This window comes from Salvia splendens, chromosome 2, assembly GCF_004379255.2.
Source record: "Salvia splendens isolate huo1 chromosome 2, SspV2, whole genome shotgun sequence".
Classification (NCBI taxonomy): Eukaryota; Viridiplantae; Streptophyta; class Magnoliopsida; order Lamiales; family Lamiaceae; genus Salvia; species Salvia splendens.
Genome location: NC_056033.1, coordinates 41,962,954 through 41,988,233, shown reverse-complemented (window position 1 = coordinate 41,988,233; position 25,280 = coordinate 41,962,954). Strand labels below are relative to the sequence as shown.

At 39.3% G+C, this 25,280-nt stretch overlaps 3 protein-coding genes across 3 annotated transcripts; 2 read left to right on the top strand and 1 right to left on the bottom strand.

Annotated features, from left to right (window-relative positions):
- Window positions 1-1,132: 1,132 nt before the first annotated feature.
- On the top strand, window positions 1,133-7,279 carry LOC121792937 (guanylate-binding protein 4-like). Its single transcript, XM_042191076.1, has 17 exons — window positions 1,133-1,510; window positions 2,393-2,495; window positions 2,713-2,782; window positions 2,873-2,911; window positions 3,009-3,126; window positions 3,229-3,286; window positions 3,769-3,833; window positions 3,992-3,998; window positions 4,126-4,186; window positions 4,352-4,411; window positions 4,511-4,530; window positions 4,626-4,691; window positions 5,020-5,187; window positions 5,474-5,731; window positions 5,805-6,017; window positions 6,290-6,561; window positions 6,735-7,279. The coding sequence occupies exons 1-17, from the start codon at window positions 1,422-1,424 to the stop codon at window positions 6,865-6,867; spliced, it is 1,800 nt and encodes a 599-aa protein (XP_042047010.1). The 5' UTR covers window positions 1,133-1,421; the 3' UTR covers window positions 6,868-7,279.
- Window positions 7,280-8,083: 804 nt separating this feature from the next.
- LOC121792935 (transcription termination factor MTERF2, chloroplastic-like) lies at window positions 8,084-11,187 on the top strand. The gene is made up of 7 exons (XM_042191074.1): window positions 8,084-8,708; window positions 8,800-8,937; window positions 9,013-9,258; window positions 9,449-9,562; window positions 9,666-9,848; window positions 10,400-10,617; window positions 10,698-11,187. Exons 1-7 carry the CDS (start codon window positions 8,112-8,114, stop codon window positions 11,023-11,025), a joined length of 1,824 nt encoding a protein of 607 aa, XP_042047008.1. The 5' UTR covers window positions 8,084-8,111; the 3' UTR covers window positions 11,026-11,187.
- A 148-nt stretch (window positions 11,188-11,335) lies between these two features.
- LOC121792936 (tryptophan synthase alpha chain-like) lies at window positions 11,336-14,763 on the bottom strand. Its single transcript, XM_042191075.1, has 9 exons — window positions 14,508-14,763; window positions 13,624-13,770; window positions 13,457-13,522; window positions 13,084-13,192; window positions 12,842-12,918; window positions 12,293-12,370; window positions 11,905-11,982; window positions 11,649-11,708; window positions 11,336-11,593 (listed from the first exon to the last, which is right to left on the bottom strand). Exons 1-9 carry the CDS (start codon window positions 14,697-14,699, stop codon window positions 11,459-11,461), a joined length of 942 nt encoding a protein of 313 aa, XP_042047009.1. The 5' UTR covers window positions 14,700-14,763; the 3' UTR covers window positions 11,336-11,458.
- Between the last annotated feature and the right edge of the window lie 10,517 nt (window positions 14,764-25,280).

Sequence of the window (25,280 nt, the reverse complement as noted above, 5' to 3'; positions counted from 1 at the left end):
ATTTTTTCTTTGTAAATTTTATTAATTTATACTAATTTTATGCAAATTCTTATACAAAAGCCCCTATATATGAGCTAAATAATACATGAATATAGTTTAAATAATTTTTTTTATAAAATAGCCCCTATAAGTGACGATTTCTGCGTCCGCCCCTGCACTCAATGCATACACCACATATGCACACACCATTTGCATAGCACAAATTAATAGTATGATCCAAAATATTTGACAAACATATTTTTGAATACATTTTTTTTATAGAATCAACGTATTAATTATTCATATTTCATTTCATTCCATTATATTCCTATATTATTTGTAGTTACCAAGTATAAGAATGAAATCAATCAAGGAATGATAATTTCATTCCATTTGTAAACCGTACATTCACCAAGCACAATAATAGAATGGACTCTCAATCCATTCCTATACTCATTCCATTCTCATTTTCATTTCATTCCCTCCTTATTCAATTCCATTATACTAAGAAACTCCTAAGAGAAACATAAAAAAAAGTGGCTGAGAATTTGTTAGTAGAGAATATGATTTGCCGTATAAGAAAAAAACTAGTAGTACCAAGAATAAATGTTGACTGAAATTGTAGGACAAACTAAATGAAAATGACTGTTTTTATTAGACAAATATTATTTTAAATTAAATAAATTTATTTGTTGTAAAATCTTTTATATTGTTTTTAATTTATCGTTCCTCGTTTTTTTCACTATCTTTTCATTCGTTTAAAGATAAATTTTAATCAACAAATAAATATTTAATCTAGCATATCAGGATATTATTTTGCCAATTAAAATGTGATGTCGTTTTGGTCACATTATATGAGTGTTGAAACTTGCTTGATTTGTTGCAAAATCATAACAAGTTATATTCTAGTAGTTATAAAATATTTTAAAATTAGTATGAAAGATACGAATCTATAAAAGTTTAAGATTTTACCTGCAATTTACCATTTTATAATAACAATTTAGTTAAGCAAAAACTATTACTACTCGAGTCATTAAAAAATCACTTTTTGTAGACAAACTAAAGTCGCTATTTGTCCGGAGCGCTTACTTCGCAGAGAGGAATTAAAATCGGATTGCTGTCGGGAGTTGTAAACGTGTGCAAAATAATCCTCTACATTGCGGTCCACTATAGCCCGTCACGGACCAAGACTTCAAGAGAAGAAACTCTTCTTCCACTCTCCCTCTTCACCTTCAACTTTCAAGATCCGAAATCCAGTTACAATTCACTTTCAACTCTTCAAATTTCTCATTTTAATCTCGAGATCCCCACTCATCCGCCCCCCTCTCTCTCTCCAAATCTCGAAAACCACACGTTTTCCCCTTCGTTGTGATTGCTGTCGTGCGATTTATGCGCTTAACTGCACTGCATTTTGTGGATAGCTGCTTCTCCACGGATCAGATATGCGGGCGTTGAGTCCGGTTGCCGTTTTGGCGATATTTCTCCCCTTATTCGCATCTGTGTCGCTCTCTATTGAGAATTTCCGTCAAGCGTGAGTTTTCCTATTTTTCATTTTTTTCTGCATTTTCCAGAAGTTATTGGATTAAGTGAATTTGTATTTGTGTATTATTGATGTAATGAACGATTTTGCTCCTATGAACATTGGAAATGATTGAGCTTAATCGGGGGGTTTTGACATTTGGCTGATTTTAATTTCAATTTAAGCATTTGATGGAAAAGGCTTGTTTGATATTTTGATGAGTTGGTTAGGAATATATTTGCAATTTTGCAGTTGGGCGTAGTTTGCAGTACTCACTTCACGGCAATAGAGTGTAGTATTGAAATTTAGCTTTGGTAAATGTCACATTGAGCAAGACATGAATGAGTGAGAGTATGATTTTATGATAGTTATAAGGAATTTAGGATGTGCCAATTCAGTTTAAGGTAGTACTGTTTGATTGCTATTGAGTCCTAAAATAAATATATAGAGCAATTGGAGCTGGAATGGATGCTTGTTAAAGAATTCCATTCTTTTTGTTAGCTCTGATTTTTTTAGCACTAGTAGAATGATATTGTGCATGTGGCTCTGATCGTAATCTTTCTTGAGCTTAGAAAGGGCAGTAGAATCTACTAGAACTATTGACACAACCGTTCATTGTTGATAAACATAAGTTGCTTGCCGGTAATAACTAGACGAAAGCGATATTTGAAATTGAATAAGGTAGCATGTAATCTGCCGTTATAATGGCCATCTGATTTTATTTGAGCCGCTTTACGTGTTTCTTCCTCTGTTGTACATTTGCTTTGTAGGTAGCCTACTACTGTACCTAATCTATTTTGGGATTCTGATTTACAATGTCGCAGTTGATCATCTTAGTGGCCAGTGTGCCTTACATATATATTTCTTCGTAGATTTGATATTTTCTCTATACAGGTTTCCTATTATAGAACCGGATCCTGGCCACACAAAACTACGCCTGTCAAGAGAAGGCCTGGAAGCAATTGAGAAAATCACCACACCTATAGCAGCTGTTGCTGTAAGGGATAGATTCATAAAGCCAGTAGCATGTCAATTGCTACTCTATTATCTTATTTTTTTCATGAGGAATTGTCCAGCTCGTACCTTTTCAAAAGAACATAGTAGAATTTGAAGCATTAGATTAGGAGGATAATGAATGTCTTCATGTTTAGCAGTTTTTTTTGGCATTCTTAATGTTTTCCAAAACCCCACATCGTAATTTTTGTATTTTATAGGTCATTGGTCCATATCGGTCTGGAAAATCGTTTTTACTGAATCAGCTTCTCTCCCTATCATGCGATGAAGGTGCAGTTTAATAACCTTTGCATATTAAGTAATGCTGATCCATTGTAACTCTTTTTCCCAATTCCTGACTTTAAAGTAATAATTTGGCAGGTTTTGGTGTTGGGCACATGCGTGATACTAAAACCAAAGGTTTTTGCTACTGATTTTGAATCTTGGCCAGTACTAAATGACATAATATATACTACAATTTATATGTGTGCTCAAATCTTTGTATTGGTTTCTCTAGGTATTTGGGTGTGGGGTACTCCAGTCGAAGTAGATATCAATGGAGTTACGACTTCTGTTTTCTACCTTGATACAGAGGGTTTTGAAAGTGTAGGGAAGTCTAATGTGTATGATGACAGGTAAATTTCCAAATTAGTTATATATCTAGTTTGTTACTGATACCAAGTATGTTAGAAATGCTTCTGATTGATTAATATGGATTTCCATCACCTGCTCTGCAGGATTTTTGCCCTGGCAACTGTAATGAGTTCCGTGCTTATATATAATCTACCTGAGACGGTATGTTACTGTCATCCCTCTTGCAATTCCCTTCAGGAAGTATTTTTATGCAAATGATTGCAACTTTTATGATTAAAAAAAATCTTGAAAGCACCCTGCTGTTGTGATATGGTATGGGTTATGGAATGGGGTTGCATGGGTTTTTATTGGATAGAAAAAAATAGTTTGAGGTAGCAAAAGGTTTTATGTAAATGCCTCACTCAAGCTCAAGCAGATTCACCGCTGGTTCATTGCCCAGGTTGTATATTGATCAGGGATTTAATTTTAATATAGAAGGCTAAATTGCTCTAGAAGATTAATTGTATGGAAATGATAAGTATAGGTTATGCCTTAGTGATTGCAACGTTGAGAAAGGGCTGCTATGGCTTTGCATGGTTGTACATACCTATAAACGTGTTGTTCTTCCCTGCTACTGGCAGTGGTATATTATTTACCAAATATTAATGCACTTAATAGCAGCTTGGTATTTCTTTTATTCTTAGATACGCGAGGCGGATATATCTAGATTATCATTTGCGGTGGAGCTTGCTGAAGAATTTTATGGAAGGTCCGTCATAGCGTATAAATTTGAAGTTGCTAGTTCTTTCATAGCTCATATATATTTTTGTGGTTAATTTTTGTTTGTCATTTCTACTTAGTTCATTTTTCCTGATACACTTTTTTTTTGTTTTGTTTCTGTTTCTGGAAAATGAACATGAAGAACAGAGTCAAGGTGATACTCTTGTTTCTTTTAAACTAATTTTCCTTTGAGCCAGTCTTTCAAAACACAAAACACACACATTTACACATACAAGATAATGCTTGGAGGTTGAATTTCGTAAATTTTCTTTTTATTGCAGGGGCAAGATGTGGCTTTTGAACCGGCTAAGTTATTATGGTTAATCCAGCGTGATTTTCTACGTAAGTATACAAATACCCTAATCTACTTGCTTATCCTAATATTATTATAGTCTGCAGTCAAGTTACATTTAAAGACCCTTAGTTTTTGGTAATATAGCTGCTGTATTTCCTTTTTCTTATCATTGTTAAAATTTCTCATGTGAAATTCATATTTGGGAACTTCAGAAGGGAAGTCGGTGCAAGAAATGGTTGATGAGGCTCTGCGTCGAGTCCCTAATGCAAATGGTTTGTTTCTTAATCTGAAAATTGTCTTTGCCTCTTTGCCGTGTATTAGAAAAAGTCATATTGATTGCAAATCTAACTGTGGGGGATTTTTTTGAGCAGAGGACAAGAATATTGATCAGGCATGTCAAATCTCTAGATTCTTCTGTTATCATTAGCATGTTTTGTTCTGATGCTCAAAATGGCTTAATATAATATTTTTGGTCATTGCTTTCAGGTCAACCAGATTCGTGAGTCATTGGCTGTCATGGGTGATAATAGCACGGCCTTTAGCTTACCTCAGGTTTTTTCAAGTGTCACAGCTCTTCTTTTCTGATAGAGAAGATTGTTTCCTGCTGGAATTGAACAGAAGACAGGAAAGCATAGAAAAGATAGAACGATATAAATAAAAGAACATAGAAAATTAAAGATAACTGTCCTCCTAAGAGGCCACTACTCGGAATAGCCAAATGCTAAACTTAACTATATTTCTGAACAACTAAATCATAGGAACTAAAGATAATGGACTGCTGGGAACAGTCTACCATCCTGCAGGAACGGCCCCTATTATTTCATTCTGGTAGTGGTTGTTTAATTCTGATGTAAAATCCTAACCGTACCCTGTTTTACAGCCCCATCTCCAGCGCACAAAGCTCTGCGATATGAAGGATGATGAACTTGAGCCTATGTATGTAAAGAGGAGAGACCAGTTGAAGGCAGTCGTTTCTTCTATAATCCGGCCAAAGATTGTCCAGGGTAATACACTCAATGGCAAGGAATTTGTATCTTTCCTGAAGCAGGTGCAATCTTCTACTCCTTTCTGGCGTTTCTTCAGTTTTGCATAACAACTCGTGTAGCTTGTTATTTTATTTTCTGTTCCTGTCCAAAATATTGAAACATAATGATTCTAATCTACTCTATTGAGCATAGAGATTAAGGATGATCCAATTACCCTTTCTAGTTTAGTGGACTTTTAAGATATCTTCTAAACTTCTTGGTGAAGGAATTGTTAATTACCCTGTGAATTCACATGTGCGAAACTTTTCTAGCTTTCTTCCGTTCCTTATAGATAAATTTGTGTTCCAGATTCTTGAGGCACTAAATAAAGGGGAGATTCCATCAACAGGCTCGCTCGTGGAGGTCTTCAATAAGGGTATTCTGGAGCGTTGTTTGAAACTATATAATGGTCACATGACTGTTTTGAGTTTCCCGACTACGGAGATGTTTCTTCAACAAACTCATGAAGATGCCAAATCTGCATCTCTTGTGGCATTTGATGAGCAACATTTTGGGCATCATCATGCAAAGCGATCAGCCGAGCAGTTGGGGGAGGAGATTGAGAAGGTACGGACTTAAGAACAGTTGCTTTCCTCCTAGAGTTCTTGGAATCTCTCTGCTTATCCATAGGTCTATGCAGGTGTACAAGAACTTTGTTCTAATCAATGAATATCAATCCTCAAAGTTGTGCGAGGGTCTGTATACTTCATGTGAGGAAAAAATGGATCAACTTCAAGTACTCAGACTCCCATCTATGGCTAAATTTAATGCAGGATTCAACCAGTGTAACCAGAGTTTTGAACACGACTGTGTTGGACCATCTAAAACCAAGTACGAGATGCGAATGTCGAAGGTCCGTGACACTATCTAATACTGGTTATGCAAACTTTTTATTCCCTAGAATTCTGTCATATTGGGTGAAGGTACAGTTAAACAGAAACTGATCAATGATAGATTTGGCTTGTTCCTATGTTTGGCTGGCGGAACTCTCCTTGTTGAGGGTTTCCTGAATCTCTTCCCGTTAGATAAAACCTCCGTTTTGACATCTATGATTAGTGCATGTTTTTATAAATTTTATGTCTCCTTTACCTGTCGTTATCTCAAGACATTTATATTTGAATGCAGATGTTGGGGAAAGCAAAATCTCTCTTTATCAAGGAATACAACCAAAGGCTCTTTAATTGGTTGGTGGCCTTCTCGCTGGTCATGGTGGTGGTGGGTCGATTCATCGTGAAGTTCATTTTGATCGAGTTGGGAGCATGGGTACTTTTTATATTCTTAGAGGTGTATACACGAATGTTCTGGTCCTCAGAATCTCTTTACTACAACCCTGTGTGGCATGGTATTGTGAAGACTTGGGAAACTGTGGTCTACAGCCCTGTTCTCGATTTAGACAGGTAATTACGATCCTGTGCTATATGTCAATACGTGTGTTAGATCGTGTTTTAAGACGCAAGTAGGATTTTTTCTTGAGTTGATACTTAACCTGACAAGTTGAGATTTGCAAAACCAATATTTGTATAATAAGAAAATCTTCTACTATAGCTGATGTGCATGTATTGTTCGGCAGATGGGCGATTCCCCTTGTAGTCATAGCCGGGATACTGTTGCTTTACTGGCGGTGTTATGGGAGGAGGAAACACGGTTCTCGTTGGATGTTACCAGTGTATGCCAATCAGAAAAACGAACGAAGATCAGAGTGAAACATACATATATGATGGTGCAACATAGTCATCCCATTAATCGGCCTCAGGTGCTTTTCATTTTTTATATACGAGCACTCGTGGTTTTCGTGTCCACATACGTATATACACCAATTAACCCGGAGGGGATTCAAGGCAGATCTGCTTGATCTTGGATTCTTGGTGTTGTAACAACGAAATGTACAAATGGTATTTTCCTTCGAGTACAGTTCAGATTTTTTGATGTCGGGTTCACTTTTACGGTGTTAGATAGCTCGTTTCGAATGTTTAACCATGTTGAGGCAAGAACAGCTACAGATTTTTTTGTTACAGAAAGCACAACTATTTGTGCTTTGTAGCAGTTTGTTTGGTCATTTTGTTTCATGTGGTGGATTATGCTTCACTATAGATTTGTGGATATCCATTTTGTTAATGTAGTGATAAAAATAAATAGCTATTGAGAAAGAGGGTTAGTATAATATAAGTAGATCTCAATTGGTTGAATGCCTAATAAGTGCAATAAGCATGTGAGAGGAAAAAGGTTTAGTAACTTAGTAGTAAATCTCAATTTTATAGAATAGTTCTATATGTTGAATGTGAGTAGAATAAGTTTGCAAAACGTGAATCATATAATAACAATAGTTAAAAAAGAAATGATATTATTAGACTGAAATGAATTAAAATACTTAACAAATTGAACTTTGAAGTCTATATGTTGGTACTAGTATTGTTTTACAAAAAATGAGCTTCATTACAAATATAAGGATAAATTGTTAGAATAATTACGAAGTTTGGTTAAATTATGATGTGTATGAAATTCAAATATAGGTAAAAAATCATGAGGTTTAGAGTCGATTGCAATTATCATGCGACAAAAAAAAAAGATCACACACACGTATTATATTGTTGATATTTTTCAACCAAACAGCGTCATTTTCTTTATAAATATACTGTATCGTTTTTACTCCACCGATGATGATGAAGTCCTCATACATACAAATTGACAAAAAACATTATTGTGTGATAATTGCAAATAAATAAACTTTACTACTATAATTTTTTCGATTAATTCTAAAATGGAGCAAAATTTGACCAAATTTATCATTCAACAATTTATCGTAAATACGGAGTACTATAAAATTGATGTGGGCCTTATTTAAAATAGCCCAACAATGTCAAATGTGGGCTTACATTGTGGGCCCATTTTATGAGAAATCAAAAGCTAAAAAGAAAGACGAGAGCACCAACGCCGGCACACACCTCCAATGGCGGCTCCGCCACTCCTCCACCGCCATTTCTCCAATTCTCTCTCATCTCCGCCCCTCCACCGCCACTTCACCTATTCTCTCTCCTTTCCCTCCCCGTCCATATGCCCCGCTGCTCTCGAACCAAATCTCTTCATCTCACCTAAACCCCCCTTAAACCTCAGCAAAACATTTACATCCGTTTCCTTCCAAAACCATCGCAGAAAGCCCACGAGCTTCGCCCCCGCCTCACACGCAACCGATTGCGAGCCAGAATCGCGCGAAAATCGCGTTGAAGAAGCGCGGGAAGCCGTTTCCGAGTATCTGCAAAAATACGGAGCTTCGCGAGAGGACGCGAATTACGTTTCCTCAAACTGCCCTAGCTATCTTAGCATGCTGATTGACGGCGTGGATGACCTCGACGGTTGGAATTCGTTGGCCGCCGCCGCGGAGAATGTAGAGTTCAAGAGGAAAGTGTCTCAAATGGCGGAACAAAAAGGGGATAAGGGCGTTCTTCCCTTTTTGGAGAGTATTGGCCTTTCTCTCGCCTCGGCTTCTCGCTTAGCGCGATATTTATCTTCTTCCAAGTCCAACGCGCTTACGCGCCTAATTCACAAGGTGTTTGATCGAATCCTTTTTTTTCATTAAGAAAAAAGTGGTGGTGGTTTTTCCATTCCTGATTTTGTGTTCTTCTCAATTACTATTATAGGTTGAGTATATGAAGGAAATATTATTTTGTGGCAGTGATGATGGTGGAATCATTGGGAAAAATGCGTTGAGAATGATGGCTCATATCTCCATTTCCGCTGATGATGAATTGCAGCAAACTTTAGCATTTTTAGAGAAGGTTAAAGATGATAGATTGTTTGCTGATAATGTGTTTGCCATGGTTTGTGTATTAATTGCCTTTTTAATCGTGTAGATTCAAGCGAGGCGTGGTGGTTTGCATCTATTAGGTTCTGAGAATGCCTCTTTTGGGTATCTGATTGAATCCTTTCCCCATCTTCTTGTCCTGCCTCTAGAATCTTGTGTGAAGCCAATCGTGTTGTTTTTGGAAGTCGTCAGAGTCCCTAAAGAATGCATACGAAACATAATATTGCTGTTCCCGCCTGTTCTGACCTATGATATTGACACAGATATCAAACCAAGATTGAGGTCATTTGAGAAGGTACAATTGACAATTTCTCTCTTTAAGTTTGTTGCTTCAGTTTCTTCGTGTACTAGCCAATGATTTGCAAAGTGATATTTTGAACATCTAGTGATTCCCGTCTTGTTGAGTACGATGCTGTATTTCTGGTGAATTTGATACGTTTAATATGGCTGTTCACGGTTGGCTATATTGGTATATTTCCTTGTAGATTGGTGTGAAGGATAATGATCTTGGGAAGATGCTCGTTAAGTATCCATGGATTCTTTCTGCTAGCATCCTAGAGAACTTGGAGAAAATCCTCGATTTCTTTGATGAATTGAAGGTATTGGTGGAGTTCAGATACTTGATTCCTTTATCTCGGAATCTGATGCTGCAGAATAGATATCTTTCTGGTACTTACAATTTTTTTATCGGACACTCTCTAGGTTCCAAGAAGCTGCTCCTCGCAAGCAATCATAAGCTGGCCACATATTTTGGGTTGTTCAGTTAGTAAGATGAAGTTGATAGTGGAAGAATTGAGTAAAATGGATATTAAAAGTAAGAAGTTAGGTCATGTCATTGCTACAAGTCCTCAACTACTACTTCGCAAGCCTCAGGAATTACTTCAGGTTGGTTCGACAGAAATATGTTTATAAATCTTAAATCTATCGAAACATTTCTTTACTGTACTTTGTTGTGTTTAGTTATCAAAATCAGTTTAATTTGGAGCTTTCCTTGTGAACCTCATGAGGTCAGTTGAATAAGGGCAAAGCAAAGGCTTATCATATACAGAATTAGAATGTAAATGTTGTTTTTTATCTGGGCCATTCAAGTTAGAGGCAGATTGCCTGGTCGAAATATGTGTTCAATTTATCGATAAAGGAATCATGATGATAGTTTATTTTTACAGCCTTTTGTGGAGTTATGTTGCAAAGACGTGGTTTATGTGCTACTCTTTGCAAATGGTTTTGGTGGCTATTGCATCTTTATTAGTAAAACAGAATCCTGATCTTGTGTTGCAGACCGTTTTTCTTATCTTAAATTTTACTAGCATACTTAAAAAACTGGAGTATAAAACAGAGTAATTTGGTGAAGGGATTTTATGAAGCCATTGCATACAGAGCACCCTTTTTTGCATCATTTCTTTTGTTAAACTTTTTCTTTTTCTTCCTGCATTCAGGTGATGTCCTTCTTTAAGGATTTAGGAATGGATGAGGATGCCATTGCTAGGACGCTTGGCCGTTGCCCTGAAATTTTCGCTGCAAACATAGACAAAACGCTTGATAAGAAGTTGCAATTTCTCTCTAACATTGGCATCTCCAAAGCCAACATCCCACGAGTTGTCAGGAAATACCCAGAACTATTTGTTTGTGATGTCGACAGGGCTTTACTTCCCAGGTAAAGAATTTAACTATACTTGAACTATAATTACCATAAAAAGGAAAAAAAACGAAGACTGAAGATGTGATTCTTGGCAGAATGAGGTACCTGATTGAGATCGGATTGTCAAAGAAAGATGTCGGGTTCATGGTACGGAGGTTCTCTCCTTTACTCGGGTACAGCATTGATGAGGTCTTGAGACCTAAACTGGAGTTCCTAGTGAACACCATGGGAAGGCCTGTACGTGACGTGGTGGATTACCCGAGATACTTCAGCTACTCGTTGGAGAAGAAGATAAAGCCGAGGTATTGGGTTCTGAAAAGTAGGAACATAGATCTTTCATTGAAGGAGATGTTGGGCAAAAATGATGAGGAATTTGCAGATGTATATATAGGTGATGGAGAGGTGCTTGTTCCTCCCTCTTGAAACCTTTGCAATCACTTAGTTTAGGGATCGTTCTCTATTTATCATTATGTTTTAGTGTTGTGTAGTGTTGTATATGACATTAAACTATGATAGAAAATTAAGGATTGTGTATATGATATGGATTCTTTGAAATAGCAATGATAGATTATCACTTTGATTTTATATTTTGTTGAGTTTTTCACCATTATTCCTATATTTTTTTAATTCTAAGCAAGAGAAGAAAACAGGGGCAATTCGACAAGTCATAAGAGAAAGAAGGTTAATTTAGCACTCCAAAAGAGAAAAAACAACATAAACTCAGAAAATAGAATATAGGAGAAGAAACAACAACCACCGATTTAATGGAAGGAAACTGAACATATTTTATTCACATAAAAAAATTGTGGTTTTCAGTTTTGCTGCAATTCTAGATGCTCAGTTTGAAAGCATTTCATCACTCAAGGGCTGATTTTAAGCCTTTGGTGAACACCTCTAGCTCCTTTAGGCCTTCTTCAGGGGATTTCGCATCACCAAGTATTCTTACCATGGCACTCCCAACAATCACACCATCTGCTCCCCAATCCGCCACCTGAAAACGACGATTTAGATGCTTAAAAGTAAACAATAGCATGTTCAAGACATACCTGCTTAACATGCTGTGGTTCTGATATGCCAAAACCAACTGCTACTGGCTTGTTCGTTGCCTGTGGAGGGTAAAAAGGGTGAGCTCTATTTGCATCGACCTTTACCAAGATTTTCTCGAGCCTTATAAAAGCGGAGCGGATCACCTACTCCACAATTCCTACTCCACACTCACAACAAAATAAACTGGACCCACGGAATTGTGGAGTAGGTGATCCGCTCCGTTATAAACTCATTATATATAATAGAAATCTTTACCTCCTTGATGTCCAGCAGAAGAGATTGAACCTTATTATTGACAGAACCTCGTGCTCCAGTAACTCCCACCGAGCTCACCTAACAATAGACAAAGGGAATACAGAGTAATTATTTTGATTTCATGAGTCAGGTTGCAGCTTAAATTGGAGTCACATTTATCTAGCTTGGAGTAACAACCACAGACAATCGACAAAATGAGAAGTTGAGTTAAAAAGGAGATCGACATTTTCTGTTTGACGTTGTTAATGCTTTTATGTAGATGAACAAATATTCAGAAAAAAAATTCAACAAGTGGCTAGTGACATTATTTATTTTTCTTTTTATTATTGAATGATAAAAATAAATTGATCCAACCAGTAACTACTCAAAAAGGAAATGTGAATCTTACAAGGTAGACAAAACCTTCTGATGCTTCAACAATGTCTTGCATTCTCTCTCTTGGAGTGGTTGGTGTAGTCAGCAGCACCTGGATTACATTTCCCACTAATGTCAAAAATACAAACAGGAAAGCAGCTCAGATCTAACTTCTAAGCATATAACTTATCATCATACTCTGCAACAACATGTGCCTTCACATCTCTACCGATCAAATTGTTGCACAAAATTAAGCTACAAACTACAGCCCCTCTTCTAGTTAAGCATTATTATATGAATTATCAATAGAGATATAAATGTAACATAAGGTGAGACATCTTGCTGGGTATCAACAATAAAAATCATTTTTTTCTTAGTTTCTGAACACGCCACACCCAAAATCCAACAAAAAAGAATGAAAAGTTATAAGAAGTTAACCATCTATCATGATTACTAGGACAAATATTCTAAGCAAGAGAAGAAAACAGGGGCAATTCGACAAGTCATAAAATATTCGGCCAAACAGTTCAAACTAGACACATAAAACATAGCCAGGAAACGAATTATCAATGGGAAAGCTAACCAATTCAATATTTTTATCGGCAGCTTCCTTTCTCAATATATCAGTTTCCTCTAGAGGCACATCTGGAACAACAAGTCCTGAAATGAATGAAATCCGAGATCAAATTGGATAGAATGTAGTTGCATAATAGTAGAACGCATTTACAGCAATAGAAACAACTATATATAGCCAACAAATGAGAGATGGGGCAACTAAGGCATTGATTTGCAGTTAAAAAATGTAAAGCTGCAAAGTATATTTACCATGTATTCCAGTATCCTGCAAAGTGGTCATGAATTGCTCCACACCACGTTTGAGTATTGGGTTGTAATATGAGAACAATGATACTGGACAAGATAATTGAGGCACCACCTTTGAGAGGACAAAATGTTAATACTATGAAACTGTCTCATCACACCAAAATAGTTTAAAAATGATAGTGAAGCTACAGACAACATAAAATACAGTACTGATAAGCTTAACAAAACTAATCTCTGAAACTTAGAAAACAATAGGTTTATCATGGACCACAGGAAACATTCCCTATGCACTACAATTTCTTTGATGTTTAAGATGCATCAAGAAAAACTACGATATACTCTTTTGTTGATGCTGTATAGAAGTAGTGGAACTTACTTCCTGCAACATTGCGATGATACTATCGAAGTTGGTTCCTTTAGCTAATGCTCTTGTTGCAGCAGCCTATGAAAGAAAATATAGATTTATTATCATTCATGAGCAATAAAACCGCTAGGTAAGATACCACTTGGAAGCCAAGATTATACATAGTCACATGTTTATACCTGGATAACAGGACCATCGGCTAAGGGGTCTGAATAAGGTACACCGAGTTCAATAATGTCCGAGCCACATGAATCAAGGACCTTTAGCGCTTCCGCAGTTGTTGAAAGGTTCGGGTCACCAGCTGTGATATATGGGATGAGTGCCACCTTTTACACGAAATTCCAAAAGCATGGTTAGAACATAATGTTGAGAAAGAATGCATGAAATCATCTTGTTCATCAGGTTTCCATCATTATATAAAATGATAGGCTAATGGCAGAATTTGTACACCAAAAGCACATCATTCTCAGGTCGCAAAATTGAAATTTGTAAACCAGTCAGTCAGCTATCCATTGTATCCATTTACAATTCAAGCTATTCAACCAACTTGTTCTGATACCTCACATACAAGTTTTGGCATTTTCCGTTCCATATAAATGGAAAAAACTAATTAATACAAAGTGAATCACTTTGCCATGGCCACTTTTTCTCCAGATTGATGGAAAAAGACAAATTGCGGCTATGGTCAACTTATCTCCATATGAATGTGGAAAATAATATTTATACCATTCAGCAACGAATTGAGGCTAAACAAATATTCACAGAATCTTCCAGCGAAGATGATTTCGAGATTAAATCACATACTCAAATATCAGCATATCGGATGTTCAGAAATTCAGCCATAATCAAACGACTGAATGCATGAAATGAAATAGACCGCCGAAATCATGAACCAAACCTCATAAAAGGAAAAAAAAAAGTACAGGCTCTATGATATTCTATCAACCACGGAGAGTCAGAAATCAGTCAATGATATGAATTACTCAATACTAAAATAAACTTGAAATGTTTAATACAATCCTCAATCAAAGTGATAAAGAAGATATGAGATTGAGAAGCTCACTTTTCCTTGCTTCTTCAATTCAGAGAAGGTTTCGGAGATTCCAACGGTGGGCGCGACAGTGAGAGCGGCCGTGATCGGCTTCAATTTGAAGGACCTGTTGGCGGTAGACCTAACAAACGAGCGGCATTCAGCTGAATAGTTGCCGGCGTTGGATTGGAATAAGCGTGAGGAGTTGAGAGAAGCAGCGGCCATTGATTCTCTGCTACAGCTTGTGGAGTTGTAACTGCTAATTTTTGCTGTGCGGTTACAGAGAGAAGGGGTTTGTGCAATTATATACTAATTAATATTCAAAATAGTAGTATGAATTTTATTATAAATATGATATAATATGATAAAGTATGAAAAAATTATATTAATATTAATAGATAATGATCGTCTTGCTATTATTAGTATAATTTAAAAAAATGGCTAGTTTTGATGGACGAACTAATATGAGACTGAAAGAGTTAGTATATCCTATTTCTCGAATGTTTATAATATATTTAAATAGTTAATTTTAAAAATTATTAGAAGTGGGCCATAAAAGTTTAATATAAATTGATAAAATAAAAGAAAATTTGGTTAAAATATTATTGGTCATTTCATATTATTAGAAGTATAAAAATAGTAAAAATGATTATTTTTTATGAGTAGCGAACAATCTATTCATGAACAAAAAAATTAATTACAGATATTGGGGATAAGACCGAATATTTTCATGTAAACATTTGAACTTAATTATAAACTACAGTTAGCCCCTTCTATAAATTATAATCAACCATAATGTTATTAGCATGATACAAATACATACTTATAATTAAAAATGGTTTAAAAGTATTAGAATTTGAATTTTCGATTTTGTTTATCAGAAAATCAAATGGTGCCGAACCAAATATCTGAATTTTGAAGAAACAAAAAATCGATACAAATCAATAAAATTATCTTATTTGGTTCGAAACAACACAATTTAGGTGTGTTTTAATTGAAAAACAACACTAATTAGGTGTGCCTTAATTGAAAATAAAAAAGTAATGCTATATGGCTCTAAACAAATTCAATAGGTGTGTGTAACAGTGAAAGTTAACTTAGAATTTGGGGATAGAATGGAAAAGGTTACAAAAATTTATTATGGGTTGGGGATTGTCGAAAAGAACATTTATTATGCCATCCCTCAACATTTTTGTGGATATGTTGAGATTTCTTCATACAAAAATTTCAACAACCATTTAGGTCATGTTTGGTTGTCAGGATTCTGTCTGGGAAAACAATCTGACTCCTTACATTTTAAATTCTTGTATTTGTTTCGGTTTTTAATTAAACTGGGAAAGTAATCAGAATCCCGAGAACAAGGAAAATTAGTACAACTTTCTAGGATTTTAAATCCTAACTTTTCTTAGTTATTCTTTTTCCCAGTTTTAGGATTATTACATATTTAATGCAATATATTATTGCTATTATAATAATAATAATAATAATAATAATAATAATAATTATTATTATTATTATTAAATCAAATATTTTAAAATTATAAATCATACTCAATTTCAGTATAATAAATAACTATAATTAAATTTATCATAATTATAACTATATTATTATAATATTTATATATAATTTTTATTATCATAATAATAAATAATAATTTAATAAATAATTATTCTTGTTTTTTAAATTAATAATTAATTAATAAAATCATAGTGAAATTTTAAATTATAAAATTTATTTAATTATAATATTCGTAAATATTATAATTGTAATAATAATAATACTCAATGTAACTATAATGACAATTATATTATTACATATTATGATGGATGATCCTATTATTATTCGTAATTAATAATTTATTAAAAAAAATTGTATTATTTTTTATGAATAAATAAATAATAATTACAATATTTTTAGTTTGATGTTTAAATCAAATATAAAATATAAAATTTTGATATTTTCCAAACACTGAAAAGTAAAGTTACTAAGAATCATATTCCTGAGATTCATTGTCACGCCCGCATTTCCTAAGGATAGGAAGTACGGTGGACCGCGACTAGGGGAGGAATAAAGAAGCGGGGAAGAAAGGGGAGAACATGAATATTTGACCCAAAAGCATTTATTAAAAAGAAGTTCACTTCAAACATTGTACTAAGAAGACATTTCTAAAGTTAATGTAAACAGAGTTAAATAAAAACAATGTATCGGATTACAAAGCAGCGGAAAAGACCAAAAGACAGATGATGCCGGGTATGACGACACGACACCATCCAAAAGACCAAGTAAAACACTCATTTGGCTTCCACTGCTCAACATCCGTCATCCCCATCGCCGCTCAACCTGCACATTAAGAAAACAACATGCAGGGCTGAGTACTTATTGCACTCAGTGGACACACGCCAAAATCATAGTTTGTCATGCCACATCAGTGTAACCTTGGGGTTTTAAGTGTAAGAAAGTAACCCAAGTACACAAAATATATTTCATAAATTCGACTGCGCAGTCATTTTCAGATATTGCCACCCTTATTCCCACTATCATACACTATCTGATCCAACCATGACAAGGGGCGTGGCCACACCCCAGGTCAACTAGACCGGCCAACTTGCTCTCAGATGGCTCCCGGTCTCGTGTACACTAGCCTGAGGGTTCGCAGCCCAACAGACCCGAATTCGATTAAACATATGTGGTAAACCACTTCAGATAGGTTTCAAAACAAAACAATTGGCAAGACAAACAGTTCACCTCCATAAACATTTCCGGAACAAAGTCCGTATTTAAAGATAACCCACATAAAAGTAGGGTAGAAAAGCCCACCTCGATTGCTTAGCTTTTAAAACAGTTCCCTTCAACCACACTTTCCTCGAAAAAGATCACCCTTTTGAAAGATAAATAAATCATGATTAGAGTCAGGGTAGACGATGTTTAAACGACAATGCATGATTCCTACGTGGACGACTTCAACATCTAGCACGTTACACGAACACACACTTAACAACATCTCATAAGCCAAACACACAAAGACACGCCCGAAAACACACCCCGCACGCACCCGACACGCATACGACGTACTCAAAACGCGCACACGACACACACACAACACTCAAACTCCTGGCATACCCTTACTGTGCAACGGCTCACTTGGCTCGGAAAAGGTTCGGAAAAAGCTCGGAAAAAGGATCGGCGTCTCGGCCTGGCTCGGTGTCTCGGCCGCCTGGCTCGGCACCTCGGCACCTGTCTCGGCACAGCTCGGCACCTGTCTCGGCACAGCTCGGCACTTGTCTCGGCACAGCTCGGCACCTGTCTCGGCACAGCTCGGCACCTGTCTCGGCACAGCTCGGCACCTGTCTCGGCACAGCTCGGCACCTGTCTCGGCACAGCTCGGCACCTGTCTCGGCACAGCTCGGCACCTCGGCCGACCATCTCGGCCGTCCGGCTCGGCACCTCGGCCGACCGTCTCGGCCGCCTGTTCGGCACCTCGGCCGACCATCTCGGCCGTCCGGCTCGGCACCTCGACCGACCGTCTCGGCCGCCTGCTCGGCACCTCGGCCGACCATCTCGGCCGTCTGCTCGGCACCTAGTTTACACCCCTTTTCCTCTGACCCCCGATTCTCAAACCCTATACGACAAACACACCACGCATTCTACATCCCAAAACACACCCAAACACCTGGGATCATCCCTTCCAGACTCTCCACAAATCTGCCCTAGGCTGAACCCAACAACTCTCGGCCAACACACACGAAAACTCTCGAACCAAACACTGATTCCTCCGAGCCATCTCTTGGCCAAACACACCCACATACATCACAAAAGCACAACACTCAGAAACCCAACCAAAGCACACACAAACATCACCCAGAACACACCACACGCAGAACTGCGCAGTTTACTTGCAAAAAATCATAGTAAAATCATACGACATCCAATGAAGCTGAAATTTACACACCACACCGAAGACACATCCAAGTTTATACTGTTAAAATTTCGTACCAAAAGGAGATCGTTTGCTCAGTCAAAACGGGGTCGGAACCCACTGTCAGTTACTAACAAAACATGCTCGACAACAACACATAATCACAAAACCTATTCAGCATCTAAACCTTCCCAAAACGTCCTACATGCATGTTTTTCGAATTAAACGAGAGTTGAGGCCTTGTATTACCTTTCCCGGATAGTTCAACGTAGTGTAAAAGCTTTACTTCCTCTTACGACTCCGATTCACGACGAAGGAGGGTATCACCTTGAGGAATCCAAGAAGATGATGAGAGGGAGTGAATGGAAGAAGGTAAAAACCGAGAGGGAGAAGGGAGGAAGCTTACCGGTGTTGAGATTGTGAGGGAGAAGAGAGAACCGATGATTGATTGTGATTGGGAAGGGAAAGATATCGGTTTTGTGGGAGTGGGGGGGGGGTTGAGAAGATCGTGGGGTGAGGGAGAGAACCGAGAGAGAGAGGGAGAGAGAGAGAGAGAGATATTTAATTTATTAATTAGGATATTAATTTGCTTTTCAAAAACCATAAACTAAATATTCACACCCATAAATAATGTAAAACAAATAAAACATACCACACCATATCTTAAACAAGATATTCACAAAAAGCAAACACCCTTTAATTAAAAAAAACGGACATTACATTCCTCCCACCTTAAAAAAAAATTTCGTCCCGAAATTTCGTCCAAGATCATTCAAACAGCTCCGGAAACTTCTCTCTCATCTTATCTTCTAATTCCCATGTTGCTTCTTCGACTCCATGATTCCTCCACCGTACTTTCACCGAAGCAATTGACTTATTCCTCAATTCTTGCACCCTTCGATCCAAAATGGCCTCGGGCTTCTCCTCATAACTTAGATCGGGATTTAGGACCATCATCTCTTCTTGGTGAACGATGTGTGTGGGGTCAAACACGTACTTCCTCAATTGTGACACATGGAAGACGTTGTGCACATTTCCAAAGCTTGGTGGTAGAGCCAACCTGTATGCTACCACGCCGACTCTATCCAAAATCTCGTATGGACCAATAAATCGAGGTCTCTGCTTTCCCTTCACTCCAAAACGAGTTATTCCCTTAGAAGGGGAAACTTTCAGAAAGACCTTTTCCCCGACCTCGAACTGTAAATCGGTCCTTCGAACATCCGCATAAGATTTCTGTCGATCCTGTGCCTCCTTGATCCTCCCACGGATTTGTCGGACAATCTCTATCATCTCTTCTACAGAGTCTGGTCCGAGAATTCTTCTCTCACCCACTTCATCCCAATAAAGTGGCGATCTACACTTCCTTCCATACAAGGCCTCATATGGGGCCATCTTGATAGTCGCCTGGTAACTATTATTGTAAGCGAACTCTACCAAGGGCAACACTTCTTCCCAACCTACGCCTCGATCTAGCACCACGGCTCGTAGCATGTCCTCCAATGCTTGTATCGTTCTCTCCGACTGCCCGTCGGTTTGCGGGTGGAACGTTGTACTGAAATTCAACTTAGTCCCCAACTCGCGCTGCAGGCTTGTCCAAAATCTAGAAGTGAATTTAGCATCACGATCAGATGTGATTGTCGCTGGAACTCCATGCAAGCGTATAATTTCCCGTACATATACCTTAGCCAGCTGATCGGATCCATAAGTGGCACGAACCGGCACAAAATGGGCAGATTTGGTGAGGCGATCTATAATCACCCAAATCACCGTGTTCCCTCGCTGGGATTTTGGCAGTCCTACCACAAAGTCCATTGCAATATGTTCCCACTTCCATTCCGGAATCTCGAGGGGTTGCAATTTCCCATAGGGCCGTTGGTGTAGCGCCTTTACTTGTTGACATGCCAGGCATCTCTCCACAAATGCCGCAACATGCTTTTTCATACCGTTCCACCAAAACTGTCTTTTCAAGTCTTGATACATTTTGGTGCTCCCTGGATGAGCAGCGTATGGGGTTTCATGTGCTTCTCTCATGATTTCCATCCTCAGGCCTTCATCCTTAGGCACACACAACCTTCCCTTGTATGTGAGACCATTATCCACTGCCTCACGAAAATTTCCGAGTTCACCCGTCCTCACTTCTGAGCGAATCTTTTCTAGTAACGTATCTCGCCGTTGAGCTTCTACAATTCTGGCTCTTAAGTCGGGTTCCATCACCAACGTGGCTACTATCCCTTCCACAGTCTCGGGCATTCTCACCACTTCCAAGCGCATCTTACTGCACTCTTGGATTAAACTCTCCTCGATAGTAAGAAAGGTGGCCAGCTGAGATTGAGACTTCCTACTAAGAGCATCCGCCACTACGTTTGCTTTTCCCGGATGGTAATTTATACCACAATCGTAGTCCTTCACCAACTCGAGCCACCTACGTTGGCGCATATTCAGCTCCTTTTGCTCAAAGAAGTACTTTAGACTCTTATGGTCCGTGTATATCTCACAACGGACTCCATAGAGATGGTGTCTCCAGATCTTCAAAGCATGTACCACGGCTGCCAGTTCCAAGTCATGCGTCGGATAATTCAGTTCATGGGGCTTCAATTGTCTCGATGCATATGCAATCACTTTCCCCTTCTGCATAAGCACACATCCCAGTCCCACCTTCGACGCATCCGTATATACCGCATAGTCAGTCTCTGGCTCCGGCACAGCTAGGATTGGTGCGGTGGTCAATTTCTCCTTCAACAACTGAAAGCTCGCCTCACATTCTGGCGTCCAAATCATCTTGACTCCCTTTTTCAGTTGTTGCGTCATTGGCCTTGCTATCTTCGAGAATCCCTCGATGAATCTTCGATAATAGCCCGCCAGTCCTAAAAAGCTTCGGATTTCGTTTTGTGTAGAAGGTGACTTCCACTCCTGCACCGCTTCTACCTTGGCCGGATCTACACGAATTCCATCTGAAGTTACTACATGTCCAAGAAAATTTACTTCCTTGAGCCAAAACTCGCATTTACTGAACTTGGCATATAGTTTCTCGTCCCTTAGAGTTGCTAGGACGGTTCTCAAGTGCTCTTTGTGCTCCTCCTCGTTCTTTGAGTAAACAAGCACGTCATCGATGAAAACCAGGACAAACCGATCCAGAAATGGATGGAACACGCGGTTCATAAGGTCCATGAACACTGCCGGGGCGTTCGTCAGTCCAAAAGGCATTACAACGAACTCATAATGACCATATCTTGTTCGAAAAGCTGTCTTGGGTACATCTTCTCGCCGAACCCTCAGCTGATGGTACCCAGACCTCAAATCCATCTTAGAGAAGACTCCTGCCCCTCGAAGTTGGTCAAACAAGTCGTCTATCCTTGGTAGTGGATACTTGTTCTTCAGCGTTAGTTTGTTTAGCTCCCGATAGTCGATGCACATCCTCATCGTTCCATCCTTCTTCTTTACAAACAACACTGGTGCTCCCCATGGTGACACGCTAGGTCTAATGAATCCCAATTCCAGTAGCTCTTGCAGTTGCACCTTAAGCTCCTCCAACTCTTTTGGCGCCATTCTATAAGGTGCTTTGGATATTGGTGCCGATCCGGGCTCCAGATCGATCGTGAATTCTACTTGCCTGTCGGGTGGGGGTCCCGGCAATGCATCGGGGAAGACATCGGGATATTCCCTTACTATCGCCACATCTTCTATCTTCCTGTCTTTCTTCTCCTCCCCGTTCAAAAAAACAAGGTACGCTGGACATCCCTTCCTCATCATTGTAGTGGCTTGCAGCGCAGAGATAATGGACTTGCGTCGGCTCATTGGGACTCCGTGAAACTTCATCGGCTCTTTTCCGGGGGTTTCAAACGAAATTTCCCTTTCTCTACAATGAAGGGTAACGTGGTTCTCCGCTAACCAATCCATACCCAAGATTATGTCTACGCTACCCATCGTCATTATTTGCAAATTATAAGCCACTAAACTGAGTTCACCTATTCCAAAGTTCACACATGCACAAGATCGGGATATATCTATAGCCCCGCCTACCGGTGAGGTCACACTCATAGTGGGTTCGGTCTTAACAGTAGGTAATTCCAAAGTATCCACACAAGACGTTGATATAAAGGAATGCGACGCACCCGTATCAAACAAGACAACTATAGGCATATTGAGAAGTGTGCCCATACCTGCCAAGTTTCCTTGCTCAAAGGTTTCTTTCCCGTTTGCCGGCTGTTTCCCCTTCAAGGCGTAGGCCCTTGCTTGCGATGGTAATCCTTGGCGGCGTTGTTGCGGTGGAGGTGCAGGTAGTGCCTGGGATTGTGGACGGAAACCTAGCTGGTTCTGTCTCGTTCCCGTTCCCATGTGCTTGTTTGGGCAATTTCGGAAGTAATGGCCACTTCCACCACAGTTGAAGCACCTAGGGTCTCGACACTCCCCGGCGTGGTACTTGAAGCACCTTCCACATTGAGGGTTCCTCGGCGGAAAGTTTGCCCTCGGTTGGAAAGTATTCTGTCTCCCGCCATTGTAGGGTGGGTTCCTCATGTGTTGTGGCCTCTTACCACCATACTGAGCCTGGTCACCATCCCACCTCCTCTTCTCTTGGTGGCCCGGCTGAGCTTGTAGAGGTGTCGCGTTTGTTGTTGCCACAACTCTTGGCTTAGGGAGTGCATCTTCCACGTCCAGTGCACAAGTCAAGATCTCCGAGTAGGAGAGTTCTCCTCGACAGGCCAATGCGGCCTTTATCTCATCTCTGAGCCCGGCCCGGAACTTCACCGCCCATTTCTCATCGGTGTCCATCAACTCGGGCGCATATCGTGCCATCTGCGCGAGGGCTCGGTCATACTCGGTTACAGTCATTCGGCCTTGGCTTAGTGTGTGGAACTCTACCACCTTGGCCCGTCTGTACGTCTTTGGAACATACTTGTTATCGATCTCTACTTTAAACTCCTCCCATGTTAGCGCTTCCAGGCGTGCAGGATCCATAGTTCTCTGCCGAGTCTCCCACCAGTAATCGGCAGCACCTGATAATTGAAAGGTAGCGCCAGCAATGCGCTCCCTATCTGTGCACTCCATGACCCTGAAGATACGCTCGAGGCCGCGTATCCACTCTTCCGCTTTTGATGGATCTCCTTGTCCATCGAATTTAGGAGGATTCTGCCTTGAGAACGTAACTATGAATCTTTCTTGTTGAGGCGGGGGTGGAGGTGGTGGTGGCGGTGGTGGTGGAGGTGGTGCCTCCACGTTGGGTCCTTGTCGTGGTTGGCGTGCACGTCTTGGCGGCATTCTGATTCAATATCCAAAAAGTGTTACTACAATTCTCATCCAAAATTACCACTTTCTCAAAATTTTCTTATAAAATCTTCATGTAGTATAAGATGCAACACATAGGATATATATATCAAAATCCAAATTCTCATTAAAAGAAAGAAGGCCAACATTGCTCCCAAGAGTAGATCGTACTGAAAGCAAAAACTGAAAAGACAACGAACTATTCTAATTCTAGACTACGACTCTATCATCCTCATCCATAGGCCCTTCCTCCGGGTCTTCGTCGTCGTCCTCCTCGGAGTTCCCTGGCAGAGCCTCCTCATAAACATCTTCATACCCTTGTTCACCCTCGTACATGCTCACATACTTGTCCTGATACACGACCCTCTCTTCCACCTCCTGTGGGGGCTGCTCCTCTCGAGAGTCCACCAGTGCACAATACACGGCTTTCCGAAAGCCAGCCATGTCACCCACCATGTCGTCGGTAGCGGGCTCATGCCACGTGTACCTCCTCGCCGTTCTTTCGGCCCACTCCTTCCAGCTATCGGGAAGCAAATCTATTAGCTTCTCAATGCCGTCATGCTCTGTCACTCCGAACTCCTGAGCTGCCCTCCAGAGGGTGTCGAAGTGTGCCACGAACTCGATCAACGGTACGTGATCCTTCTTCCGGTACACTCTATAATCCCTGAGCACCCTCTGTGCCCTAAGTCTATCGCGATCACTCCGTCGCGGGGTTCGGAACATACGCGCCATCTATAGAAAAAACAGAAACAACCGCCTCGCGTATAAAAACAGAGTACATAACCGAAGAAGAGAGAGAGAGTGTGTATGCACGTATCGATGTTCTAAATCCAAGCCAGCTGGTGTTCAAAGGCCAAAAGCTCTTATCTATCATAGGTCCAAGAAGCACTAGTGAAATTCTATCACGTCTAAGTTCAAACATTCAAAAGGCCAACACATACTCACATAAAAGCTCACATCAACATTCACGTCATCATATCATCACACATCAGCCACATGCTTTCATATAAGTTCATCATACATCAACAGTTCATAACACCATAACAGTTCATAACTCAAATAATTTCCAACTTTTCCACATCACTTTGTACCCTTCCACATGTCTCAACATTTACTTAAACTTTACATAAAAATCATTTTCAACACCAAAATCACAATTTCCTCCACTTCCATATACTTTCCAAAATTTCGAAATTTTCATTACCTCATTTCAGGTTGAGTGCGATGAGTCGGATGTTGAGTCAATGACACTTTTGAAAACTTACTCCAGTCAGAAAAAGAATTTTTTGGGTCCAGAGCAGAAAGAGAAAACCTAGGCTCTGATACCACTCTGTCACGCCCGCATTTCCTAAGGATAGGAAGTACGGTGGACCGCGACTAGGGGAGGAATAAAGAAGCGGGGAAGAAAGGGGAGAACAGGAATATTTGACCCAAAAGCATTTATTAAAAAGAAGTTCACTTCAAACATTGTACTAAGAAGACATTTCTAAAGTTAATGTAAACAGAGTTAAATAAAAACAATGTATCGGATTACAAAGCAGCGGAAAAGACCAAAAGACAGATGATGCCGGGTATGACGACACGACACCATCCAAAAGACCAAGTAAAACACTCATTTGGCTTCCACT

Coding starts and splice junctions, on each gene's coding strand:
- LOC121792937 (XM_042191076.1), top strand. CDS start 1,422: ATGCGGGCGTTGAGTCCGGTTGCCGTTTTGGCGATATTTCTCCCCTTA. Junction 4,412..4,510: donor TCGAGTCCCTAATGCAAATG/GTTTGTTTCTTA, acceptor TTTTTTGAGCAG/AGGACAAGAATATTGATCAG. Junction 6,018..6,289: donor ACGAGATGCGAATGTCGAAG/GTCCGTGACACT, acceptor ATTTGAATGCAG/ATGTTGGGGAAAGCAAAATC.
- LOC121792935 (XM_042191074.1), top strand. CDS start 8,112: ATGGCGGCTCCGCCACTCCTCCACCGCCATTTCTCCAATTCTCTCTCA. Junction 8,709..8,799: donor TTACGCGCCTAATTCACAAG/GTGTTTGATCGA, acceptor TTACTATTATAG/GTTGAGTATATGAAGGAAAT. Junction 10,618..10,697: donor GACAGGGCTTTACTTCCCAG/GTAAAGAATTTA, acceptor GATTCTTGGCAG/AATGAGGTACCTGATTGAGA.
- LOC121792936 (XM_042191075.1), bottom strand. CDS start 14,699: ATGGCCGCTGCTTCTCTCAACTCCTCACGCTTATTCCAATCCAACGCC. Junction 12,371..12,841: donor CCGATAAAAATATTGAATTG/GTTAGCTTTCCC, acceptor AATGTAATCCAG/GTGCTGCTGACTACACCAAC. Junction 11,709..11,904: donor TTCTGCTGGACATCAAGGAG/GTAAAGATTTCT, acceptor TACCCTCCACAG/GCAACGAACAAGCCAGTAGC.